At 34.3% G+C, this 24909-nt stretch overlaps 1 protein-coding gene across 1 annotated transcript; it reads left to right on the forward strand.

Moving 5' to 3' along the window:
- Window positions 1-22098: 22098 nt before the first annotated feature.
- On the forward strand, window positions 22099-23867 carry LOC120087276 (gibberellin 3-beta-dioxygenase 1-like). Its single transcript, XM_039044224.1, has 2 exons — window positions 22099-22586; window positions 23237-23867. The coding sequence occupies exons 1-2, from the start codon at window positions 22099-22101 to the stop codon at window positions 23865-23867; spliced, it is 1119 nt and encodes a 372-aa protein (XP_038900152.1).
- The last annotated feature ends 1042 nt before the right edge of the window (window positions 23868-24909 follow it).

Here is a 24909-nt window from a genome sequence, read left to right on the forward strand (position 1 = left end):
ACAACAGCAAAAGTGTTACAAAGTGGGTATTATTGGCCAACTCTATTTAAGGATGCACGAGACTATTCTATGAAATGCGACAAGTACCAACGCACGGGAAACATATCATGGAAGAATGCTATTCCAATGAACATTATATTGGAATTGGAACTCTTCGACGTGTGAGGCATAGACTTCATGGGACATTTCCACCATCAAATGGTCACTAATACATTCTGTTGGCCGTCGATTATGTCTCCAAGTGGATTGAAGTGGTATCATCCATCGCAAACGATGCGACAATAGTCTACAAATTCTTACGGAGAAATATCTTCACTCGTTTTGGCACCCCATATGCCATAATAAATGATGAAGGCTCCCACTTTGTCAATGGCGTCATTAACAAACTGCTGCTCAAGTACAATGTCCGTCATAAGATCACCACTGCATATCACCCCCAGACAAACGACCAAGCCAAGGTGTCTAATAGAGAAATCAAACTGATTCTATGGTGAACCCCTCACGAAAGGATTGGGCAATGAAGCTTGATGATGCCTTGTGGGCATACAAGACTGTCTATAAAACACCCATAGGCATGTTCCCGTATGTGTTGGTGTTTGGGAAGGCATGTCATCTACCGCTGGAATTAGAGCACAAGGTGTTGTGGGCAGTAAAGAAGCTTAACTTTGATTTGAGGATTGCATGGGAGGAGAGAAAACTTCAGTTGCTTGAGCTAGATGACTTCAAGCGTATGAAAATGCCAAGATCTACAAAGAACGTACAAAATGTTGGCATGACAAACGACTATGTTAAAAGAATCTCCAAGTTGGTTAGAAGGACTTGCTATTCAATTCTAGGCTACGACTTTTTCTAGGAAAATTGAAATCACGCTGGTCCGAACTGTTCATAATTAAAGAAGTATTCCCGCATGGTGTAGTCGAATTAACAAATGAAAAAGGGACCAGCACATTTAAGGTCAATGGACAAAGAGTCAAGATGTATCATGAGGAGACTTTCATCGCGAGAAAACCTGCATGGACCTGAGGAATCCTGAATGAAGAAGAAACGAGTAGTTCCTGCGTTGATATGCGCCACATACTCATCAGGGACGATTTTTTTTTATATATCCTTTTGATATTTTTCTTTCATGAATTTATCTTACTTTTTGCATAACCACTACTCTTTAGAATCTCCAACTGTGTCTTTCATACTTTTCACCCTCTCGATATTTACCAATGATCATAGTGAATGATTGCAATGGAGCTACGCGATAACCTAAAAACACGCGACCGGTTCAATCAGCCCACCACAAGCAAGGATGCGATCATAGATGATGTGGGCAACAAAGAAAATTTGGGGGTTGTGTCTTTCCTTGACTCATTTTATTTCAATTTTTGCACTTATCGCGTCTCATTTTAATATTGCTAAATTTTATTATTGCATCTTCTTTAGTTTAACTCAATCATTGAATTTTGATTACTTTATTTAGTCACCGCATTCTTCCCCATACCAATTATGACTTCAATGATGAAATTCATGCATTTATTTTTACCGCATGTACTAGAGTCAAATTAATTTCAGAACAATCAATTCATGAAACATTTTTAAAAGTTAGCGGTCTATCAGTTTTCCTTCCAAACGATTTTTACGAAATTTTCTAAGTTCATCGTATGAGTTATTTAGTCTATCAGCAATGAGGACACTATTGTGTGTAAATTTAGAGGTGCTAGTATTGTTATTTTCAACTTTGAGATCGGATCTTACTCGTAGTTGGATGTCCGCATGACACCCGTGGGTGCAAGCCAAAATGAAGGTAGGAATCGTGATCAACGCATAAACCAAGTGATCGCAACTTCGCTTCTAAATAAAGAAATGGGCATGAGTTTTGACTAAGAAAAAGCACCTTGCTCGTAGTTAGATGTCCGCATGACACCCTGGGGGTAAGCCAAAACAAAGGCGAGACACTTGGATTAGCGCAAGATCACAAAAAGAATATCTAAATCGCGCAAAGATAAAAATCACTTGGAAACACTCCAGTTGGAGAAAGTTTAGAATAAATCATATGATGTCCTAGAAACGAGTAAATTTTTTTTAGGTTAAACTTGTGGTCCCTAAAGATTAGAAATATTTTAGGAAAAGATCAAGATATAAATTAAGAAGGCATTGATTCATGAAATTTGAATAAGGCACCTTGAGAAGTCTAGGTAGGGTAAAGGCGGTAGAATTTTTAAAGAAAATCTTTAGTTTATGCTTGAGGACAAACATTGTTTTAAATTTGGGGGTGTGATAACTGGTAGAAATACAAGTTATTATAGCTCAAATAAGTAAAACAATGAGAGAATGTGATGACAAAATAAGCAATATCATGTCCAAAAGTGCTAAACTGATAGGAATTGCGATCGCAAGCGCTCATTGCATAAAAGCGGTTAATTTACTTATTTTGTGCAGGAAAAATGCGATGGCGCAAGGGAAATAGCGAGCCAAAAGAACAAGGTGTCAGCGCGATTGAAGATTGCGATCGCAAGTCATGCGATCGTATGCGATCATGAGAAGCTTCTTAAAAAGGTGACCGTATAAAGACTGCGCATCAAGGTGACAGCATAATAAATCATGATGGGATGGAAAGCTGATAACGGCCGAATCCGAATTTAGTTGACAAGCCGTTAAAGCCACACTATAGCAATTACACTCAACTTTCGGTGACCATTAATCGGTGCATCAGAGTAGGAGAATTAATACCTCCCATCATTGCAATCATTAGAAAGAAAGGTTGTTTCACCTTGAGCTCTATAAATACTAAAGGCCACCAATGTAAACAGGAGAAGAAGTTAGAGAGTTAGTTAGTTTGTCCACGCACATACTCATAGATATACTTAGAAGACGGAGATGGACAAAGAGAGGAGGAAGCCAAGAGATCATTCCCAGATAGATCGAGAGACTGCCGGAAAGCGTTACGAAGGAAGAGAGGGCCAACACTTGCGAGAGCAAGACTACACATCAAGAACAAAGTTGGAGTGAAAAAGAACAGTGTAGAAGACCACGGGAAGCAAAAAATTGCTTATCGGGCATCTTATCTCTCAATTCCATTTGTTATTTTATATTCAGTACTTTATTTATAGAAAATGGAAATCTCATTTCAATCTATGATCAATCTCTCCATACATCGCATGAGTAGCTAAATTTCTAAATAGGTTGAGAAGTACTTAGCTAGCATGACTTAAGATTTACATTTTATGAGATCATCTTTTCTTATGTATGCGTCATTCACCCTTTAGAGATACTTGAGAGAGTAGTCTAAAGATAGAATCTAGACTTGAGAGAGTCAGATTAGAATCTAGATTTGAGAGAGTAAGATTAGAATTACATAAGTAAGAAATAGAAACTTAGACATAAGTTCTATTGCTATTAACACATCGCATGCACCCCTAGAAATAGGAATGATTGTATGCGGTCACCTTCTTTTATGTGTGCATTATTCATCATCGCATAGACAAAAATAGAGGCTTAGACATAAGTCCTATCAACTTTTTCGTATACATTCGCATGTGTCCTAGAAATAGGAGTTATGGCATTCTGCATTGAGAGATGACGTGTTGTTATTTGTGTGTAGCATGATCGCATAACTTGTACATAATCTTAGGAAATGCTAGCTAGACCCCTTCTCAACCCCTTCATCGCATACTCATTGTAACTCTATGTTTTTATCAACTCTACGTTCAAATCCGTCGCATAGGAAAAAATCTTAATCAAAACACCATCCACTTCATTTGTTTTTACCACCGCAAGAGAATCAAAGTGACTGTCACATATTTACTTAGTAGTCTCTGTGTTCGACCCTGGACTTACCACGAAACCTAGGAAGGTTTATACTTAGGTCTTGTTAGGAAAACTTGCATGATCACCGCAAACTCACACCATAACGCATCACAAAATTGTATGCATCACATACATGGCCAGACATCACTTACATTGTAAATCATCTAGGTTAATTTCTTAATGCTCCCATAGACATTCACTTGCAAGCAACGAAACGAGTCCTTCGATATGTAAGTAGAACAAAATCCTACAGATTCTATTTCAACTGAGTTCTTCTCTTGAAGTGTCAGCCTTTTCAGATGTTGACTGGGCATCAAACATAGATGATAGGAAGTCCATGGTAGCCTACTCTATGTTTGTTGGTAATAACCTTGTATCATGGTCTTCAAAGAAGCAAATGGCAATAGCACGATCGAGCATCGAGTCTGAGTATCGAGCTCTTACACACACGACCTCAGAAATAGTTTGGCTTCAACAACTTTTCACTGAAATTCAGCAGTCTCATCCTCACAAACCCTTCATTTGGTATGATAACGTTAGTGCAGAGGTATTAGCAAACAATCTTGTATTTCATGCTATGACCAAACACATTGAAATCGATGTCCATTTTGTACAAGATCTCGTCCTTAGTGGCAAGCTTGAAATCAAGTATGTACCGTCCTTTGATCAGCTGGCTGATTACCTCACGAAGCCCTTGACACACTCACAGTTCTTTCACTCAAGGTCCAAACTTGGTGTAGCTGAACTACCCACAAGTTTGAGGGGGATGTTAAGAAGAATGCCACCAATGATGGGTCAAAGGAGCCAAGTCAGCTGGAGAGTTCCACATCACACTGAAGAGCCACGTTGGAATATCCCAATCAGACAAATCTGTTAGGATTGCTATTTACAATAGCCTTTATTCTTCTTTCTTGTGATTGATCCATCTGTTTATTATAACAAATTAATATTCCTTCAAATTCCTTTATTATTTATTTTTTATTCTTACAGCCCTAATTGGGCACGATGTATAAATTGGGCGTATGTGCCCTTTCCTCAATGAGAAAAGTTTTCAGCTGCCCTATCCTTCTTCTTCAAAGTCTAACTCTTAAAAAAGAGTGAAATTATGGAATAAAAATTCTAATTTCATGGGTTATTTTTAAATTCAAATAAAATGAAAAAATATGAAGGATGTCAACTTCGAATGAATAGCATGAAGCACGTTGTTGTAAATGAAGATGATAGAAACCAATAAGGTCCAAACTAAAAACATCTTTTACCCTCTTTATATCATGCATTATTCTTAACCAAAATAATTGGTCCTAACAACAAAAGGCTTCTATAATTCCAACACTTTGGATATTTCTATCAATCCCCACTTTTCTTCAACATCTTCTTCAAATTTCTACATTCTTCTTCCATATATATTATTTAATATTATTTAATATATAAATAAAAAGATGGGACAAACTCTAAATGATTAACTAGCTCATGTCATGACATGTAAATAATCCATATATATTCTTCGAATTATTATATACTTATTGTGGAGTTTGTGATGTAACACAACAATAGAGTCCTCCAAAATGTTGAAAAATCTTATCAATCGTTATGGAAAAAAAGTATTACGATGGTTACTTTTTAGAATACTAAGTCGAAATTTTTTTGTAATCACGATGCATCTGTTTATTGCTTTAAATTGGTAGACTTTTCTTTAGTCTCCTCTTCTGTTGTCGCTTTTCTCTTTTTTGCGCTTTTCTCTAGCTCTTTTATTGACCTTCATGTATATCCTTTTTGTTTTTGGAATGCATCACTCTTGGTTTGGAATATGATGAGGATGCTATGGATGTGTCAATTTAGTTGAGATATTCTAGTGCATCTATTAACCCATTTGTCGTGTGTTCTTGTTAGAAAAAAAAAATGAATATTATATACTACATATATACATGTATAAAATGTCAATATATAAGCATATTATATATATTGAATATGAAAAGAGGGGAGAGATTGTTGATATGTTTGTGTAGATATATATTGGAGGTAGCAAATTAAAGCATGATTTGTGGTATATGAAAGGGCCCGACCTCATCATGTTTGGGCCACGTGAGAGGCATATGCATGTAATATGACTATACTATAATGCATTTTATGTTGGAATTATGTCCCATATATTATGGTCATTCCAACAAAGGAAGACATGAAAATTACATGACAACAAAGAACATCACAAAATCTTCTTTTATTTCTGTTTTATGTCTTATCACATAACCACTAAGAATAATGCAAGAGAGACGGGTTTTGGGTGCTTTTGATCACAGAGAAAAAAGAAAGAAAGAAAAACCGTTGATTCTAAAATAAATAGAATTGTTTTAATAGGACGTATTGGATAACATTTCTGTTCCTTCCTTCCTATTTCTTGTTTTTTGTTTTCCATTCCTTGTTTTCTATCTTCTAAGAACTAGAAATAGGAATTTCTTGAAAAAAGAAACAGAAACATTAATTTTTTTTTTTATAATTGTTTCTTGTTTCTTATATGTTTTTTCTCTTACCTTTCTCCTTCAGTTTAAGTTTAATTTAATTATATAAACTAAATAAAAAAATATAACTTGTATTAAAATATTAAAAATGATTATCAAATATAAATAAGCTTCTATACAAAATTAACAACAATAATATAATTGTTTTTATCTTGCCTATGTTGCTCAAATTTGTTTGTAATATTATTTCTTACTTATGTCTTTTTCTTAAATAAAGTCAATTCAAATCAAACTCAATTATAAGATGCAAATATTGTGGTGGTAAAATATTAGAAGCTAAATAAATGCTTTAATGAAAAAATTATAAATAGGAAATTCTAACCATTTCAAATGTATTAAAAATAAAAATTTAAAATAAAAATAAACGTGCATATGGTAAAATTTGAAACTCAAAATTAAATTTTTTTTAAAAAATACCCATTGAAAATTAAAATAGTATATAAATCTAAATAATGAAAATTAAGTAATAAAGGAAATATTAAAAACAAAACCATAAAAATTAACGTCTTTCTCGATTGGGATTCGATCCCAGGACATGTGAAATGAGAAGAAAAGGTCGGACGCGACTTCACCAACCAGGAAAAAATGATGTTTCATATTGGGCGAAACAAATAATGTATAGAGAAACGAAACGGGTAAAAATTGCTTCCCATAGTTTCTTAAATTTTTTGCAATGTTAAGAAACGTTTTCTAAAAAATTAGAAACAAGAAATATAAACAGTCATCAAATATATTTATTTCTTACAAAATGAGAAACAAAAACAAAAAAAGGAAACAGAAACGTTATCAAATGGATCCTAAGAGTCAGGATTCCTTTCCGTCATCATAGTAACTAACCACATGTTTTGGAAGATGATAGAGTAGAGACCAATTTGAGTTTGCGTAGTAATTGAGTGAAGCAAGCAGGGGATAATTCTTTGGTGAAGATATCTGCAGGTTATTGATGACGGTCAATTAATAGCATTTATTATCTACGAGTTTTAGAGCATAAAACCCAACAATCAGGACATCTCATAACTTGAAAGCACTTCTCTATCAGATTCAACCACACTTTGACATCTGTCGAATCTGTTGTTCCTTCGAACGTAGTGGCACCTAGTGCCTTTATTCTTTCTATGTCATAGTTTTTCTTTGGGTCCATCTATACAAAACCCACACTAGCTGCTAACCTTTGAGTAATTAGGTCAAAAACCCTATCCTCTATATTAGGGACAGTTCTATCTTGAGGGGTACTAGACTCTCTTTCTATGGTTACTTCCGATGCTACCAGTTCTCTGGTAGAGTCACGATTCTTGTTTGTCGTTTGCTTACTCAGTCTGCCACTTCTTTAGGGCATGATTCCTAAATCTAGCACATTATTAGTTATATTATAGTGTTTACATGGTCCTAACTAATATGCATGATTCTAGTGTTCCCAAAATCTTATGCTCTAATATCAACTTGTCACACCCCCTCTCAGACTACTCTTTTTACTCGATAAGGGATGTGAAGACAGCAGATATCAACCTTCATATGACACCTACTATCCAACTACTACCTGTAACCTGTTTTCTCACATCTATTTAACCTGATAGACAATTTATAAACATCATAACATATCCATGTATTCCTATCTATAACCTTGTAGACATTCAGAACTTATTAACAACGAGCAAACCAATTGTAACTTATATACATACTTCAACAGAGTTCACATACAACCACTTCCATGTATATACAAGCTTAGGATTCTACCTTTCCCACTATATGTACTAGAGTTATTAATGCCTACAAAGACATAACATCAACCTAAGCAACTTCTAGTCTATCAAGGATCTACATATTTGTGGTAGACTGGCAGTTGTAAGCTAAACTCCAGAAAATTGGTCCCTACCTGGAAAGTAAGACATTTGACAGAGTGAGTTGAAATGCTCAGTGAGTGACTAATCTTTGAAAAATTGTTTACATGAACATGAACAAACTGAATAATCATAAACAACTAATGCATGAATATGCTTCCTTGTTTCAGGGATAAGAAAACAGGCTCAACTGAAATACACATACTAGCACTTTAAACATTTTACTATATAGACAACCCTGAATATATCACATGACAAATTCATACTTTATTTGTACTCTTTTGCCGTAGTTGAGGAAGAGCCTCTTTTTCTCATTCTCTCAACACCAATAATCTTAGTTGATGTAGATTAGTCTCAATACAATCAATGTCAATAATAGTCATACATGCACATAGATATGCCCCGAAGGCTAACATAATCATATACTTAATGTATGCCCTTGATACCTTAATCTCCTTGAGTATCAGGGTCCTAGATACCTTAATCTCCTTGAGTATCATAATTTTATCATAATAGTACATAAAACATACTTTATAACAAACATATATGATATTTTAACTTTTAAACATTCCTTAAGAGACTTGGCATTCAAGTAGATAAACATAGCAAAAAGTTTCATAACATATTAGGAATGTTTTCATTAATTAAATCATGATTGAAACATTACATGGAACATAGTTTACAAACTTTTCTTGTAAAAACAATTCATGCTTGAAACATGCTTTGACTATATAGGAGCATCTGGCTCAAATAGAGACATTCATGCTTTAGAACTCATTAAAGCTTATGGCTAATTAATAGAAAAATTATGCTTTAACACACGTTGGAAAACCTTACTTTGGTAAACCATTCTTGGTTGAACCATGCGTTAGGAAACATTTAAAAATAAGCATACTTTAAACATATGCATTAGAAACATATTTAACAAAACGTTTATTAAACTTTGTCACTCACTGTTATTTGTTAGCTCTTAAAGGTGTATAGGCCTTCCCAATTTCTGTTTGGCCTGTCACATAAGTAAATAACCCTTGGTTAACAACATTGGCTCTCGTTTGAGCTTAACTTCCTTTAACTAACTTAGCTTCTTAGATCTACTTGTTTCTTAGCTTAAGTTTATCTTTAGTTCCCCATTTTGAGTCCACACATTAATCTTAAAAACATAGCAACCTTAACATTCCTTAGGGAACTCCTTAATAAATACCAACACTTGAACTTCAAAACTATCGCAATGTCAAGCCCTTAATAACTTAGGCACACCCCAAGACTTGATGGGCGCAGGGCTCACGCATATTGAAACTTAGAGTAGGCATTAGGACATGCACATGGCACCACAGAGCGCGCGCATGATCTCTCCTTACTAACTTATGCACTAAGCACTAGGGTATGCATTGAGCACCACGCGGACACTAGCGATGGATGCTTCCTTTGCTGCACAGCTCAACCTCGCACACGCTCAAGTAGCCCTACCTTGGCTGATTCACGCACATATTCATATTGACACCATTGCATGCCTATTTTTCCTATTGGCATTGATGCCCTAAATCTTGTAGATTTTTATAATTTGTAAATCATGTATGAACAAACTCTTATGTGATTTATAATATATGATATTTTATTTACTTTTTCTATAAAATATGTGATATTTTAGTTGCATTAACCACAACCAATAAACTAACATTCAAGGTTATCGTTGTAACTTAAATATGTATGCGGAGACATACAGATGGATCATGTTATACATGTTTAAGTGATAACCTAAATGGTCTTTAGTATATGGATAAGGCTGAGTACCTTATCCTGGTGACACTACGAGTATGACTCGCTTTGTAGATGTTACAAATTGTTGTAAAGTACTACAAATGATCTGATCCTAATCATTCATGTATTAGACATGCAAGCGGAGATATTCTATACACCAGACCACGAAATGTTTAGGCTTATTATATAACACCGTTCATAATAGAGATTTTCATTTCACCAGGATGACTATAGGTAACATGACCTTAATCCTAAGTGAGTTATGAATTCCTGCCTATGAGGGCGATCCTTTGATTTGTATGGGTGAGAATGGTCAGATCGCCAACTCAACAAGCCTACGATTTTAGGAATTCGTCTGATTGGGGAGCTAGAAACACAGCTACACAAGAGGAAATTCACTCCTTCCCCGAAATAGGGGTAAGTAGATAAATTGCTTCTTTAAGAATTGATTTCGGGTCTTAAATAATGTGGTGCCACACCCTCTCTTGGTCCGAGAGGGGTTTAGTCATAGTAGGACTATGATCTATTGTTCATTAGAGGGATCAGTGATACTTAAAGAGTTAAAGGTAATTACAAAGGAAAAACAGTAATTTGACCTAGCTATACTTATGAACAATTTGTGAAGGTTCATCGTACTGTTGATCGGTTATATCCAATGGACACAGAAATATATCTATAGAGCGAAGAGTGCAACTGTCGATCTTTAGTGGAGTGTCCGACAGTTAACAGATGGTGGATAATGTAATTAAAGAGTTTAATTAATTATTCACGTACTGTTGGAGCTTCAAGCTACAGGTCCATAAGATCCCTATGGTAGCTCAAAAGGATTTAGCTAAGAATCAGTTTTTGGGTTAATTTGAATTGTTCAAATTAATAAGAGGGAATTTGATTATATATAATATAATTAAATTGATTCAATTATATATGATATAGTTGTTATAATGTATTTGATGCATTACAGTTTAATTGGAGGAAATAAATATTTGAATGAGATTCAAATAGTTATTAATTTTAATATAAATATGATTTATATTAAATGCCATAAGATAGAGAAAAAGAACTATAGTTTATATTGTATATGATACAATATTAAATCTATAGGTTATAAATATAATATGATAAGTTGGTTATCATATTTATTTATATTATTTTATTATTTTGAATAATATATCCTATTTTCTCTCTAACCACCTTAGTGGGTAGTTAAGTAGTTTTATGGCAAATTGGAATAAATAAAAAAAAGGTTTTCTTTTCTTCCACATGAGACAGACACAAGTTTGAGAGATAAACGATAGATGCATTTGCTATATGATAGTGAGAACAAAATCGTTGTGTGTTCTTCCTCATTCTTCTTCCTCTTCCAAACTCATACTCCCTTCTTACCAAAATAGTCAGAGCCCACCACTCTTGGGTTCTCACCCTGAGAATACCAAGGACTCCCTGTGGTCGTGTCTTCATACTTTTGTTACTATTTTTGGGTTCGTGACAGTTCGAGGTTCTACAAAAAGAAACGTTCTTCAAAGGTATAATCTCTTGAACTCTTTTTCTTAATAAAAAGCAGGCTGTAATTTATTATTTAAGAATGCATATCCTGTATGTTTTAGTATAAATTTATTTTTCAATCAAAATGGAATTTGGATAATTCGCTTCCGCTCAAGGATCTCTTTAAATCAAGATCCTTCATTCCTCACCTCAGACAGCTGCTTGCTTGTTCAACCGATGCAACTGCTTGCTTGTTCATCAACATCAAATTCCAGATTTAATTTCCATAACTTAAAACTTAAAATCCATTCGTCAAAACATGAAATTCCATTGTATGAACTTTTTACATAATCTCTTATCTTTCTTACCTCAAATTTTGAGCTTCAAATTCCTCTTGAAGACTCAAAATCTGCTGATCTTCATAGTTTGGTCAGGGTGAACCAGAAATCGAACACTCTTCAATTTCTTCAAATTTTCAGAATCAATCCATGGAGATTTCTTCATAGTAGCCCCAAATCACCTTTCTTACAGGTTAAGCTTCATTTTGGCTATAGATTTCCTTCATTGGCACAAGAGAAATGGAAAAACCTTCTCCCTTTTGGCAGACTCTGATATAGTATACATACATGCAGTGGAAGAAATCAAAATCAATAAGCACTCTAATTACACTTAATTTGAGTTTAAAAGCATGTATGAAAACAATTTTCAAAGAGAATGGTTTCAAAATACATTACCTTTGATGAACCACTAAAATTCTTATTCCTCTTCACGAATTTAACCTTCAAATTAACAATGAACCACCAAGAGGATCTTCTCTACTATTCTCTAACTTGGATTTTGTTGTAGAAACACTGAATTGAGGTCAGTTGGGTTGAGAAGGAAGAGGGTTTAGGAGAGAGTCAGTTAATCTCAAAATTTCCAGCAGCATGGTCATTTTCAAAGCTGAGATTCGACTTATTTGACAAGATTAGCCATGTAACCACTTACTTAGCTGCCAATTGTAACTTCAATTAGCACTAAGTAAGTGGGGAAGGTGTCTAAATTGAGGGAAACCACACCAATTGAAGAGAACAAATTGGAAAATTCCATTCAAAATGGAATTTCCAATTTTTCTATTTAATTTAATTTTCACTGAAATTAAATAAAATAAAAAATCGAATCTGAATTTGATTTTTAAAAATTGAAAAAAAATTAATTAATTAATAATTTAATATCATATATTAAATTAATCAAACACCTAATTCATACATGAATCCTATTCATATTAATCAATGTTTAAATCAATATTTAAATATTTTAATCTATCCAATTTACGTTTACTTTCAATAAATTAAATGTTTAATTATATCAAATATAATTAGCCAAACCCTAAATTGAATTTGAACTCTTCAAATTCAAAACCCTAATTTCGATTTTGAATGTTTAAAAAACACTCAATTCACTAATCCAATGAGTAATTTTACGAGCTAATAGAGGGACCTTATGAACCTATAGACCATGAGCTCCAATGATTTGAGATTGATTAGCCAAACTCTTTACATCTAAATTAATCAATATTCGTTAATTATTGAGACGCACCACTATAGCTCGATAGTTGCACTCTCCTCACTGTAGATATATTTTTTTGCCCACTTTAACCATAATCAGTAAGTTGACCTTTCACAGGTTGTTCGAATTTACAGCTAGGTCAAAATTATTGTTTTACACCTATAAATACATTTTGCTCCTTAAGCTCCCACTGATTCTCTATTGAACAATTGGTTTATAGTCCAACTAATAAACCATATTCCTCTCAGTCATGAGAAGGTGGGACCCATTGTTCAAAACCAGCAGTCAGTACTTAAGGGAGCAACCTATATGCTAACCCTAAATTAGGTAGGAGTGAATTTCATCTTGTAAAACTATGTCCCCAGTTATCTATTTGGTCTTATCTCCAAGAAGCTTATTGAGCAGTGTTGTTGAACTACTCTCACCTATACAAATCAAAGTATAATCCTGAATAAACAGGAGTTCATAGTTAACTCAAGATTAAGATCGAGTTACCCAATGTCATTGAATTTAAAATAATCAATTAGCAGTAAACTGTCGTTATAAATAAAAGTGACTATTTTGAGGTCCAGTCTTATGCAAACATCCTTTGCATAGGATGCCCCCACTCGCATATCTCCACATGAATGATTTTTTAGATCACATCATTTGTATCGGTATACAAAATGAGCTGCATCCAATAATGTCATCAGGATGAGATACCTAATCTATAGACCATTTTGGCTATAAACTAAAACTTGATCCACATTTTCAGATTTCATTGAATGGTATGAAGATGCCCTCGAATTGCAAGACAATGTTCAGAACGGAACTATGAAACCCTATTCATTTATATAGCTTGGGTTGTTTCAAATCCTATGTTACAACCCTTCTAAGGGATCACTGTGGTTAATGATTAGTTAGTGCCTCCTAAAAACGACAGCAAATGCAAAATAGGAATCTCATGGTTTAAACTAATGGAAGAGACCGTAGAATATGTTGACACATTTCCTTTACTTACTTACTATGAACTACTTCCCCTACTCATCTTCTTATCGATTCATGCAAACACTTTCCGAATGAAGTAATCGAGGTAAAATCGGCACAAAGTTGAGCATGGATCTCATGGTGGTGAACTCTTAGGGATGTGAGAGCTAAAAAAGATATATCATATATATTGTTAATTTTACTGATGTGTTCTAACATATTGGGTATACGTTTACTTAGGTATATTTCAGCTAATAAATACCCTAATTCTATATTGTTTATCCAAGTATAACGTTTATATTTAGATTTAACCTATGATGTCTAAGTGATAAAACCGTTTTATTACCTCGAACCACTCACACAAGCTCATAAAATCGGTTAACAACGCTCAATTATTCAGACATAATCCCCAGGTAAAAGGTGTTTTATAGACCGTCAACTTAAGTACCTCCAGCCTTAGACAGAATATATACCGATTGAGTTTGTAACCATATTTTATAAAATAACGACCTATTTTAACTATTAAAACAAGTTGTTAACCAAAATGAGCATGCAACTTATCTTTGTTATGGATTTTAATGTCTAATCTAATTTTATAACAACTTATAAAACAATAGACATGCTTTCCATTTATAGCATTCATCAAAGGCATTCAAACTTTAAAAAGAACACTTATATTAAACTTTAGAAACCTTAATCATGCATACTATTTATTATAACTAACTTATAACATATGACTATGCATGTAACATGCTTCCTATGGTGGGATTTTAAATCTACAAGGAACACAGTTTGCACATACATGTTTAATTTAAATATAACATACATCACATGCATAAAATATTTAAACAACACTGATATGGTTCAAATTTGGCATCCTAAGCAAACAAATTTAACTAATTATTACAAATAATAATTAAAAACAGCTCCAATTTGAATCTGGACCGCTCAACCAGACCCAAACCACCCAAATCGGCCCTTTAATACTCCAAATGAGGCTGGACCAGACTAGAGAGGGCTAAATTGAACCCAAAAATAACCAAACCTGTCGAACTGGCTTCACTCGCACAAACCAGCTCACGAACGCGCATATCTTTTTGGGTTGGGATGAGCAGCGTTGCAACGTGCCACCCGAGCGTTGCAACATCACGGGTTCATCAAGAGTAGTGTTGCAACGTTTTAGGGCAGCGTTGCAATGCTTCCTGGCAGTAGCTTCGAATCCAGTTTTCTGTTACTGATCTTGCTTGCTTCAATCTTCGATTACAACCTAGTTTCAACTCTATTGACTCCATTAAAATTACAGACTCTAGAACACACATATAAGATCATAAAACAAGAGCCAATTAAAAATTTAACAACAAATCAAAAGAGAAATCTAATGCCAAAGTTGAATTTCCGCCATATCAGTCAACCAAATATGCATTTATAGAAATTCACCCACCAAGCTCAAATTAACGTTACTATGAACATTGTCTCCATCCACCTTGATATTGACCTACCCAAACACCATCCTTTAGGGGGACACTCCTAGGGTGCCACGAGGCCGAGGGTAGATCTCACGATGTGGACTATATGGGAGAAACGTGAAAGGTTTAAATGAAGCATCATATGCCCTAAGTACCTCCCACTGAATGTTCTACCTAGGGGTTCATTAACCTAGACAATCCGGTTACTGATTTTAGTCTAAGTCATCTTTTTAAGTTCGCTCATAAACAACTTTTGTCTATGAAATATGAACAAGTTCATATAGTCACATTTAAACACTCTAATGGATTGTACATAACTTGCATGCATGCATCAAATCTATCTAATGAACCTTTCTAGGTAAGTTCCCAGGTAGTGGTGTTACGTTTCAGTTAACTTAAATACCCCAGCCAAACCCGCCTTAGACAAAAGGTCCCTTATAGATAGATTTGCTATACTTTAACCTTTTATTAGTCAATTTAATCCTATTAAACTGGTTAAAAGAATAAAGCCTAAAGGTTGCTAATCATATTAGGTCTATGTCATCCAAGTTTTAAACATTTTAAAACCATGAATAAACCTAAGTGAGCATGCATGTCTTTGTTGTTGCTTTTAGTTCTAATTTCTCTTTAACCATTAAAAAGAAACAACTAAAACACATTGCGCACAACGAGGTATTTATAACACTTATAAAGAAACCTATGCATCATGCTTCATGCAATGTCCAGTCATTACTATACATAACTTTTATATACGCGTAATAACCAAGCAAACATTTTTTCCATACACCCTTATACTATCACAATTATAATATAAAGATGATGCATATCAATACTTTTTATGAATGCATAAATATAACTCTTATATTATATGATGCATGAGCATGCTCTTATGTAACTTAAATCATGCTTCTGTAAATTATAACATTTATAATAAAGAGATGATGTATGACCAATGCAATAACCTAAGGTGGAATTTTCTATATGTGCATACCATATGACATATAATAAACATACATCTCATGTAATAAACCAAAGATTAATAGACTGGGATGAACCTTTACAAAACCAGAATGAAAAAAAAAATCTACCTATTACATTTTTTCAACGAGCAAACCAGTTCATAGGCAAACCGGGTCTTGAACCCCTGGGCGAAGCTCCATCATTTAGTAAACGCCTCAGGTAAACGATAGCGTAAAATGCTAAACGATCGCTTAGATGACAACGAGGTTGTGAAGCCTGATCGTCTAGACGATCGCTTAATACACGAAAAGGTAAACGATTTACCTTGCCTTTACTCTGCGATCGTATAGTCAGTAACTAAGCGATGAGGCTTGCTAAGCTATATGATCGCCTAGTGCGCGCGCGCGTTAAACGACTTCCGAGCATTCGATACTCAGCGATCGCCTACCCCATCGTCTACATGACCCGACGAAATCTTGATCGCCTTCTACCTCGAAGAACAGCAACGCTTGCTCCGAACTTCTTCACGAACGACTCAAGACTCAAACTAACGTTGAATTACAGACTTGATAAAAATTAATTATGCCAAAAAACGTAGGGCCCTTTACAATTAACTGGAAATGTAAAAAAATTAATCAAACCAAGGTTTCATCCCAGAAACCTCCATTAATTCGCACATCCACAAATGATTTAACTATTAAAACGAAGACAGACATGCTGCACACACCGAGAATGTATATGCTAATCTTTGCATCAATGAAATTGGAATATCAGAAACCTGGCTTTGATACCAATTTAAGGATCTCTTAAACAAGAATACCCATGAGCAGAAGTGGATCTTTCCGATTTCATTGTAACAGAATTATTACACATACATTCTAACATACAGATATGCATTGTAAACACTAGTTACTGGCATGCTTTAACAATAAATACAAGAGATCGAGAAAACGTACCAGTTGAAGACTTTCTTCAATCGAACATGGTCCAACGGAAGCGAACTCCTCACGCTCCTTATTATCCAACAAGCAGTCACCTAACAGCACCACGACTGTTTACACAATCAGCAGTGTACGAACAAGAAGCAATCGGGGACGACACCACCACTCGAAGCCCTCGGTATATCTCGGAGTGAGAATCCAAAGGGTGGACTTTGATGGAATTGGTAGAGGGGAGGAGGAAAAGTGATCGTGTAAAACGAACAAGCAAGTGGGAGAAAGGGATGACTATCGTATAGTTGGGTACTTGTCATTTAGGTCGGGGTACACAATCGTGTAGGTATAGCTAAGCGATCGTTTAGTTCCGCTCGGCACGCTAAGCGATCGTTTAGAAATTGTGGGCGATCGTTTAGTATGCGGGTGTGCGATTGTTTAAAAAGAAGAGCGCTATCGTATAGGCTTTCAACGCTAAGCGTTTGTGTATACTTTCACACCGTGAGCGATTTTTCGGATCTTTTACAAAATGAAAACTATTTTCATTTTTATTCTTCAGTCACAAGAATTGAATCGAACTTCCCATTATTGCACGGATTCAGAGAAAAACTCGGCCAATTATCACATAACCACCCAATTAATTAATTAATTAATATAATCATATTATATTCTTAACCTATAGTTTAATATCATATATCAACTATAGTGTTTTCTCCTCTACTTGATATAAATCATATTTATATCCAATTTTCTCCAAAATAATGCATCTCATACATTTAGTCAATCATATCATATATAATTAACCAGTTCAATTATATCATATATAATTAAACTCCCTCTTTTCAATTTGAACATTTTAAACTGACCCAAAAACTGATTCTCAACTTGTATCCAAGCTACCAAAGGGACCTTATGGACCTATGACTCGAAGCTCACATGGTACATGAATAGTTGACTAAACTCTTTAGCCATGAGATCCACCATCCGTTAACTACAAGGCATTCTACTAAAGATCGACAGCTGAACTCTTCTTACCACAGATATATTTCTGTGTCCATTAGATATAACCAACCATGAGTACGATAACCCTTCACAGATGCTCGTAAGTACAGTTGGACCAATTTACCATTTTGCCCCTATAGTTACATCTCACTCCTTAAGTACTACTGATCCCTCTAATGAACAATACAACATAGTCCAACTATGTGTGAACACCTCTCGGGCCAAGAGAATGTGTGTGGCGTCACATCGTTTAAGACCTGGAATCAACCCTTAAGGGAGCTATCTATCTACTTGCCCCTGCATCGGGGAAGAAGTGAATTCTATCTTGTGTAACTGAGTTCCCAGCTTCCAAATCAGACGAATCCCCAAAATGGTAGGTTTGAGTCGGCGGCCTAGCCACTCACTCCCATGCAAATCAAAGGACCACCCTCAATGATAGGAGTTTCCAACTCATTCAAGATTGAGGTCATGTTACCTATGGTCATCCTAGTGAAGTGAAGTCTCTATCATGAACGGTGTTATATAACGAGACGTTAACACTTCGTGGTCAAGTCTTATACAAACTTGTATAGGACGCCCCTACTCGCATGTTCCCTACACGAATGATCAGGATCAGACCATCTATGACAAGTTACAACACTTGTAACTATTCCACAAAGCGGACGACATCCGTAGCGTTACCAAAATAAGATTTCCCTCCTATACCCATATACTACAAACCATTTTAATTATCACTCAAGACATGATCCACTTGTATGTCACCACATATATGCTTAAGTTACATAAAGATAACTAGGGATTTTAGGTTTATTGGTTTGTGGTAAAGCAAATAAAACATTCAGATGAGCAAAATCAAAAAGTGAAGTAAATATTATATATTATACATCACAAGCGTTTGTACAAACTGTTCACAAACTATAGGACACGGGACATTAAGGCATCAACCCCAACAAAACCACCCCAATTAAAGAGGAAAAAAATTTAATTTCAAATTTTTCTATTTAATTTAATTTTCACTAAAATTAAATAAAATAAAAAATCAAATCTAAATTTGATTTTCAAAAATTGAAAAAAGTTTTATTTAAATAATTAATTAAACAAATTTAATTAATTAATTAATTAATTAATAATTTAATATCAAATATTAAATTAATCAAACACCTAATTCATACATGAATCCTATTCATATTAATCAATGTTTAAATCAATATTTAAATATTTTAATCTATCCAATTTACGTTTACTTTCAATAAATTAAAAGTTTAATTATATCAAATATAATTAACCAAACCCTAAATTGAATTTTAATTCTTCAAATTCAAAACCCTAATTTCGATTTTGAACGTTTAAAAAACACTCAATTCACTAATCCAAGGAGTAATTTTACAAGCTAATAGAGGGACCTTATGAACCTATAGATCATGAACTCCAACGATTTGAGATTGATTAGCCAAACTCTTTACATATAAATTAATCAATATTCGTTAATTATTGAGACGCACCACTATAGCTCGATAGTTTCACTCTCCTCACTATAGATATATTTTTTCCTACTTTAACCATAATCAGTAAGTCGACCTTTCACAGGTTGTTCGAATTTACAGCTAGGTCAAAATTATTGTTTTACCCCTATAAATACATCTTGCTCCTTAAGCTCCCACTAATCCTCTATTGATCAATTGGTTTATAGTCCAATTAATAAACCATATCCCTCTCAGTCTGGAGCCCCTTTGTTCAAAATCATGAATCAATACTTAAGAGAACAACTTATCTTCTAACCCTAAATCGGGTAGGAGTGAATTCTATCTTGCAAGACTATGTTCCCAGCTATTTATCCCATCTTATCCTCAAAATGGGAGGCTTCTTGAGCAGGGTTGTTGAACTACTCTCACCTATGCAAATCAAAGGATAGTCCTAAATAAATATGAGTTCATAGTTAGCTCAGGATTAAGATTGAGTTACCTTAGGTAATTAATTTGAAATAGTCAGTTTTAATAGTTAACAATCGTTATAAAGAAAAGTGACTATTTCGAAGTCCGTTCTTATGCAAACATCCTTTGTATAGAATGTCTCCACTTGCATGTATCCACATTAATGATTTTGAGATCACAGCATTTGTATCAGTAAACAAAGTGGGTCACATCCAATAGTGTCACCAGGATGAGGTACCCAATCTCATCCATATACTTATAGACCATTTTGGCTACAAACTAAAACTTGATCGACATTTATGTCTTTACATAAAGTTAAAGTATTCATACTATAGTCAAGGATTCATTTTTTGGATTTACAATAGAATGCAATATCAATAACATTTTATTAAATGAACAACTCAATAATACTTTTATTGATAAATAGAATATTTTTCCAATATTTACGAACTATGGGTTTTGGGATATTCCCAACAAACTCTGATTTATACTTGCCCTTGCATGACTACCTTGCATAACTAAGTGACACCTCAAGCCACTAACCTTTGTCTTAGGCTTCTAATACTTCCACTTAGCCCACTATCTAGACTTAGCAAGTTAACCCCCCAACACCTTAATGCCTAAGGGTTTTGCACCTTACCAATGCCAGACCTCTCGCTCACAGCTTCACCCCACACAGCAACCATGCAATGCCTAGCCTTAACTGCTCGGTTGCACATCCAGCCACTTAAGTCTAGCGATCACCCAACGCATCCCCTTGAGCGCTTGGCCACACACCTGATCGCCTACACCGATGCCAAGTAACCTCTAATGAGGTTAACGTAAGCTTCTTACCAAGCCACCAAGGCCTTTGCCTTAAGCTCTTTCACGCATGGTTCTTATCTTCCATTATTCTCCATAATTTTAATAACTGTTGGAAACCACCCAAATTCACCTGAGAGATCTTTTTCCTATACTTAAAGTATTTTCCACAGTTAAACTCAATTTATTCATTTGCAAAACTATACTACTTATGTAAATTTTCCTTCTTTTAACTTAGCTACTACCTTCAAAACTTAACTAATTAAACTAACTTGTTTCACATGCTTTTTAAATCAATAGACAACAAAGTAAACTTCCAATCATTAATATTTAGAAATCTAAGTTTCAAGGTTTACAGTAGTAGATCTATCTAATCTGGGTAGCAGTAATTGTACTACAATCAAACCGAACAAACGAAACAATTGACCAGATTTTGCCTATCTGCGAAACGGACGGATCTGAAAGAGTCCGTTCTAATTTCTACTGAACGAATGATGGTGCTCTCCTCCAGGTCTGATCTAAATGGTAGCAGATGGATTTGATCAATGACAAACTTGGTCTTCGGTTGTGTTAATTTAGACAATAAGAAGAGGTAGATTAAACCTTAGATGTGTATGGCTCTGATACCATATATAAGTTTATTGTATTTTTCTATGATTATAGAGGTAAAACATGGATAATTATACATAAAAGGAAAGTAAATTCATACTAACTAAAGATACAAATTAACCTAAAAATAAGCTAAATTATATAAATACATTAATACCCATAAATAACTCATAAATACGTTAACAAAATTATTTTCCTTCTTTTGTTTTACTTCCATTTTTGCATGAGTTGTAAAAAGATAGATGAAGTTACAATGAACCCAAATATTACTTTTATTAGCTTGGGTGAGTATATGTGTGTAACTTTGTCAATATATAGGGCCATAACCTCTAAAAATAGAGAGAAGATCATGGCATTGTAATTTCCCTCGCCTCTCATCTTCCCTATTTACAATCACCATCCTATGTTTTTCTTTTCTTATTCTCAACCACAACTTCTAGCCCTAAGCCTACCTAAACCTCACAAAATATATTTAATACAAAAAAAGAAAAAACATGGCCACCATTCCCAAATTAACTGACATCTTCAAATCCCACCCCGTCCACCTCCCCACCAACAAAAATCTCGACTCTTTCCAAGAACTCCCCGAAACCTATGATTGGATTCAACCTAACTCTTTCCCTTCCTTAACCAACTCCAATATTCCCCTCTCCGACTCTGTTCCCTTAATTGACCTTTCTCTCCCCAATGTCCCCGAGCTCATCAACAATGCCTTACGGACTTGGGGGGTATTCCAGGTCATTAACCACGACATCTCCATTTCCCTCCTCAACTCCATGGAATCCTCCGCCAATGCCCTCTTTGATCTTCCCACTTCCCAGAAGCTTAAGGCCGCTCGTACCCCTAATGGTGCCGCGGGCTACGGCCTCGCCCGTATCTCCACCTTCTTCCCTAAACGTATGTGGTCTGAGGGCTTCACCATCATTGGTTCCCCTCTTCAACACTTCCAAAAATTATGGCCTCAAGACTATTCCAAATATTGGTATTACTATTACTATTACAAATATTTTCATAACCACCATGTCATTGGATAATTATTTAGTTTTTTTTTATTTTATTTTTTAAAATTGAGTCTCTAAATATTATTTTCACGTTTAAATTTATTACTTTTTTATCTACTTTTTCCGAATACTTTAAAAAACTTAACTAATTTTTTAAACGTAAATATTGTTTTTAAAAATTAAACTTACTTTTGTTTTTAGAATTTGGCTAAAAACTCATTAAATAGATTTACTTCATGTAAGAAATTTTAAAAAAATAGGCTTAGTTTTGTAAATAAAAAAACAAAACACTTATCAAATAGGGTTAGAATAATTCACAATTATATATATACGCACACATATGTATATAACGGTTTTAAAGAAAAAAAAATCAATTTTTATGTAAATTTTTCTCTAACTTGAATCATAACCTTTCAATTTCAACTTTGCTTTAATTTAAGCTAATTCCCTACTACTAAATAAAACAATAATGTAACATTCTTTCTCAAATTATATATATTAAATGTATAAGAGGAAACTTTTGTAATAATAATTTTAATGAGAACTTATTAGATGATTACAATTGGACCACTCATCTAAATTGAGAGCTAAAATAATTTTGTAAGAATTGAGATGGTATAATTTGTTGTAGTGATATAATGGAAGAATACAACAGAGAGATGAAGAATCTATGTGGAAGGCTGATGTGGCTTGCATTGGGGGAATTAGGTATAACTCGAGAAGATATGAATTGGGTAGGAACGAATGGGGATTTCAAGACTAGTAATGCAGCAACCCAATTGAACTCTTACCCGATTTGCCCGAACCCGGATCGGGCGATGGGGCTTGGACCTCACACCGACACCAGTCTCTTAACCATTGTGTATCAAAACAACACAAGTGGGTTACAAGTTTTGAGAGAAGGGAATCGGTGGGTGACAGTGGAGCCGATACCTGGTGCACTTGTGGTTCAAGTCGGAGACTTGCTTCATATTATTACAAACGGGTTGTACCCGAGTTCGGTCCATCAGGCCGTGGTGAATCGGACTCGAAAACGTATCTCGGTGGCATACATTTTTGGACCGCCGGAAACTGCTGAAATTTCACCACTTAAAAAACTTGTGAGTTCAACTCAACCACCACTTTACCCCACAGTAACTTGGACTGGTTACCTCCGTAAAAAAGCCGAGCTTTTTAACAACACACTCTCTTCTATCCGTCTTTGCACTCCTCTCACTGGATTATTAGACGTCAATGATCATAGCCAGGTTAAAGTAGGCTAACAACCTCCACCTCCTCCCACCCATAAATAAAACACAACTCTAGCCCTATATAAATATAAATGTTATTAAAGTCAATTTGGAGTTGTTTTTTTAACAATGATTAGGTGCATCTTAAGATGCAACTAACCTCCCATCTTCTTTACCACAACAAAAAAAAAATTAAAAATATATATATTTTTAAAAAAAAAAAAAAAAAAATTACCACGTGGCACGATCCAATGGATGGCCATTTCCACAAAAGATGGGTGCAACCTAACACCGAAGATCACGTTTGATAACTATTTTATTTTTTGTTTTTATTTTTTAAAATTAAGCCTATGATACTACTTCTACTTTCAAATTTCTTCCTTTGTTATCTACATTTTACCAATGGTTTAAAAAACCAAGCTAAAATTTGAGAACTAAAAAAAGTAGCCTTCAAAAAGTTATTTTTGTTTTTGAAATTTGGCTAAGAATTCAATTATTATACTTAAAAGATGCAAATTATTGTAAAAAAATGTGGATGAAATAGACGTAAATTTAAAAAAAAAAACCAAATAATTATTAAACGGGACTAAGTTTTGCTCTCTTTTTTTTAATCAAAAGGCCTGAGATCTGTGCATGGTGTCGTGTGTGGAATGTAAAAGTAAATGAAATATAAATTTGAAGGAAAAAAAATTAGAAAGAGATGTTTACGTTATGTTTGTGTAAAAGAACACATAATGAGTTAATAAAATTATATATATATATATATTCATATCTTTGAATGTATGTTAGTGTTGTGTTTTAACAATGGGACCTTATTAATCTCGAGATTATTCTTCTCTCTCACTTCCCAACCAAATCACACATACTCTTTTTTTCTTTTCAATGTTTAATCACCTTAATCATGACCTGAAAGAGCTTTTCAAATTGTTTAACTCAACCATTAATTACTTTTTATGAGACAATAATAGTTATAGTAATGTGAAATCGTTCTAAATTTCAACTTCAAAGAATGGATTAGTCAACTATTTTACGATTGTCGTTGAGTTAAAATCTTTTTAACCCATCTTTAATTACT

The sequence above is a fragment of the Benincasa hispida genome, chromosome 9 (assembly GCF_027475165.1).
Source record: "Benincasa hispida cultivar pf3 chromosome 9, pf3_genome.v1.1, whole genome shotgun sequence".
NCBI lineage: Eukaryota > Viridiplantae > Streptophyta > Magnoliopsida > Cucurbitales > Cucurbitaceae > Benincasa > Benincasa hispida.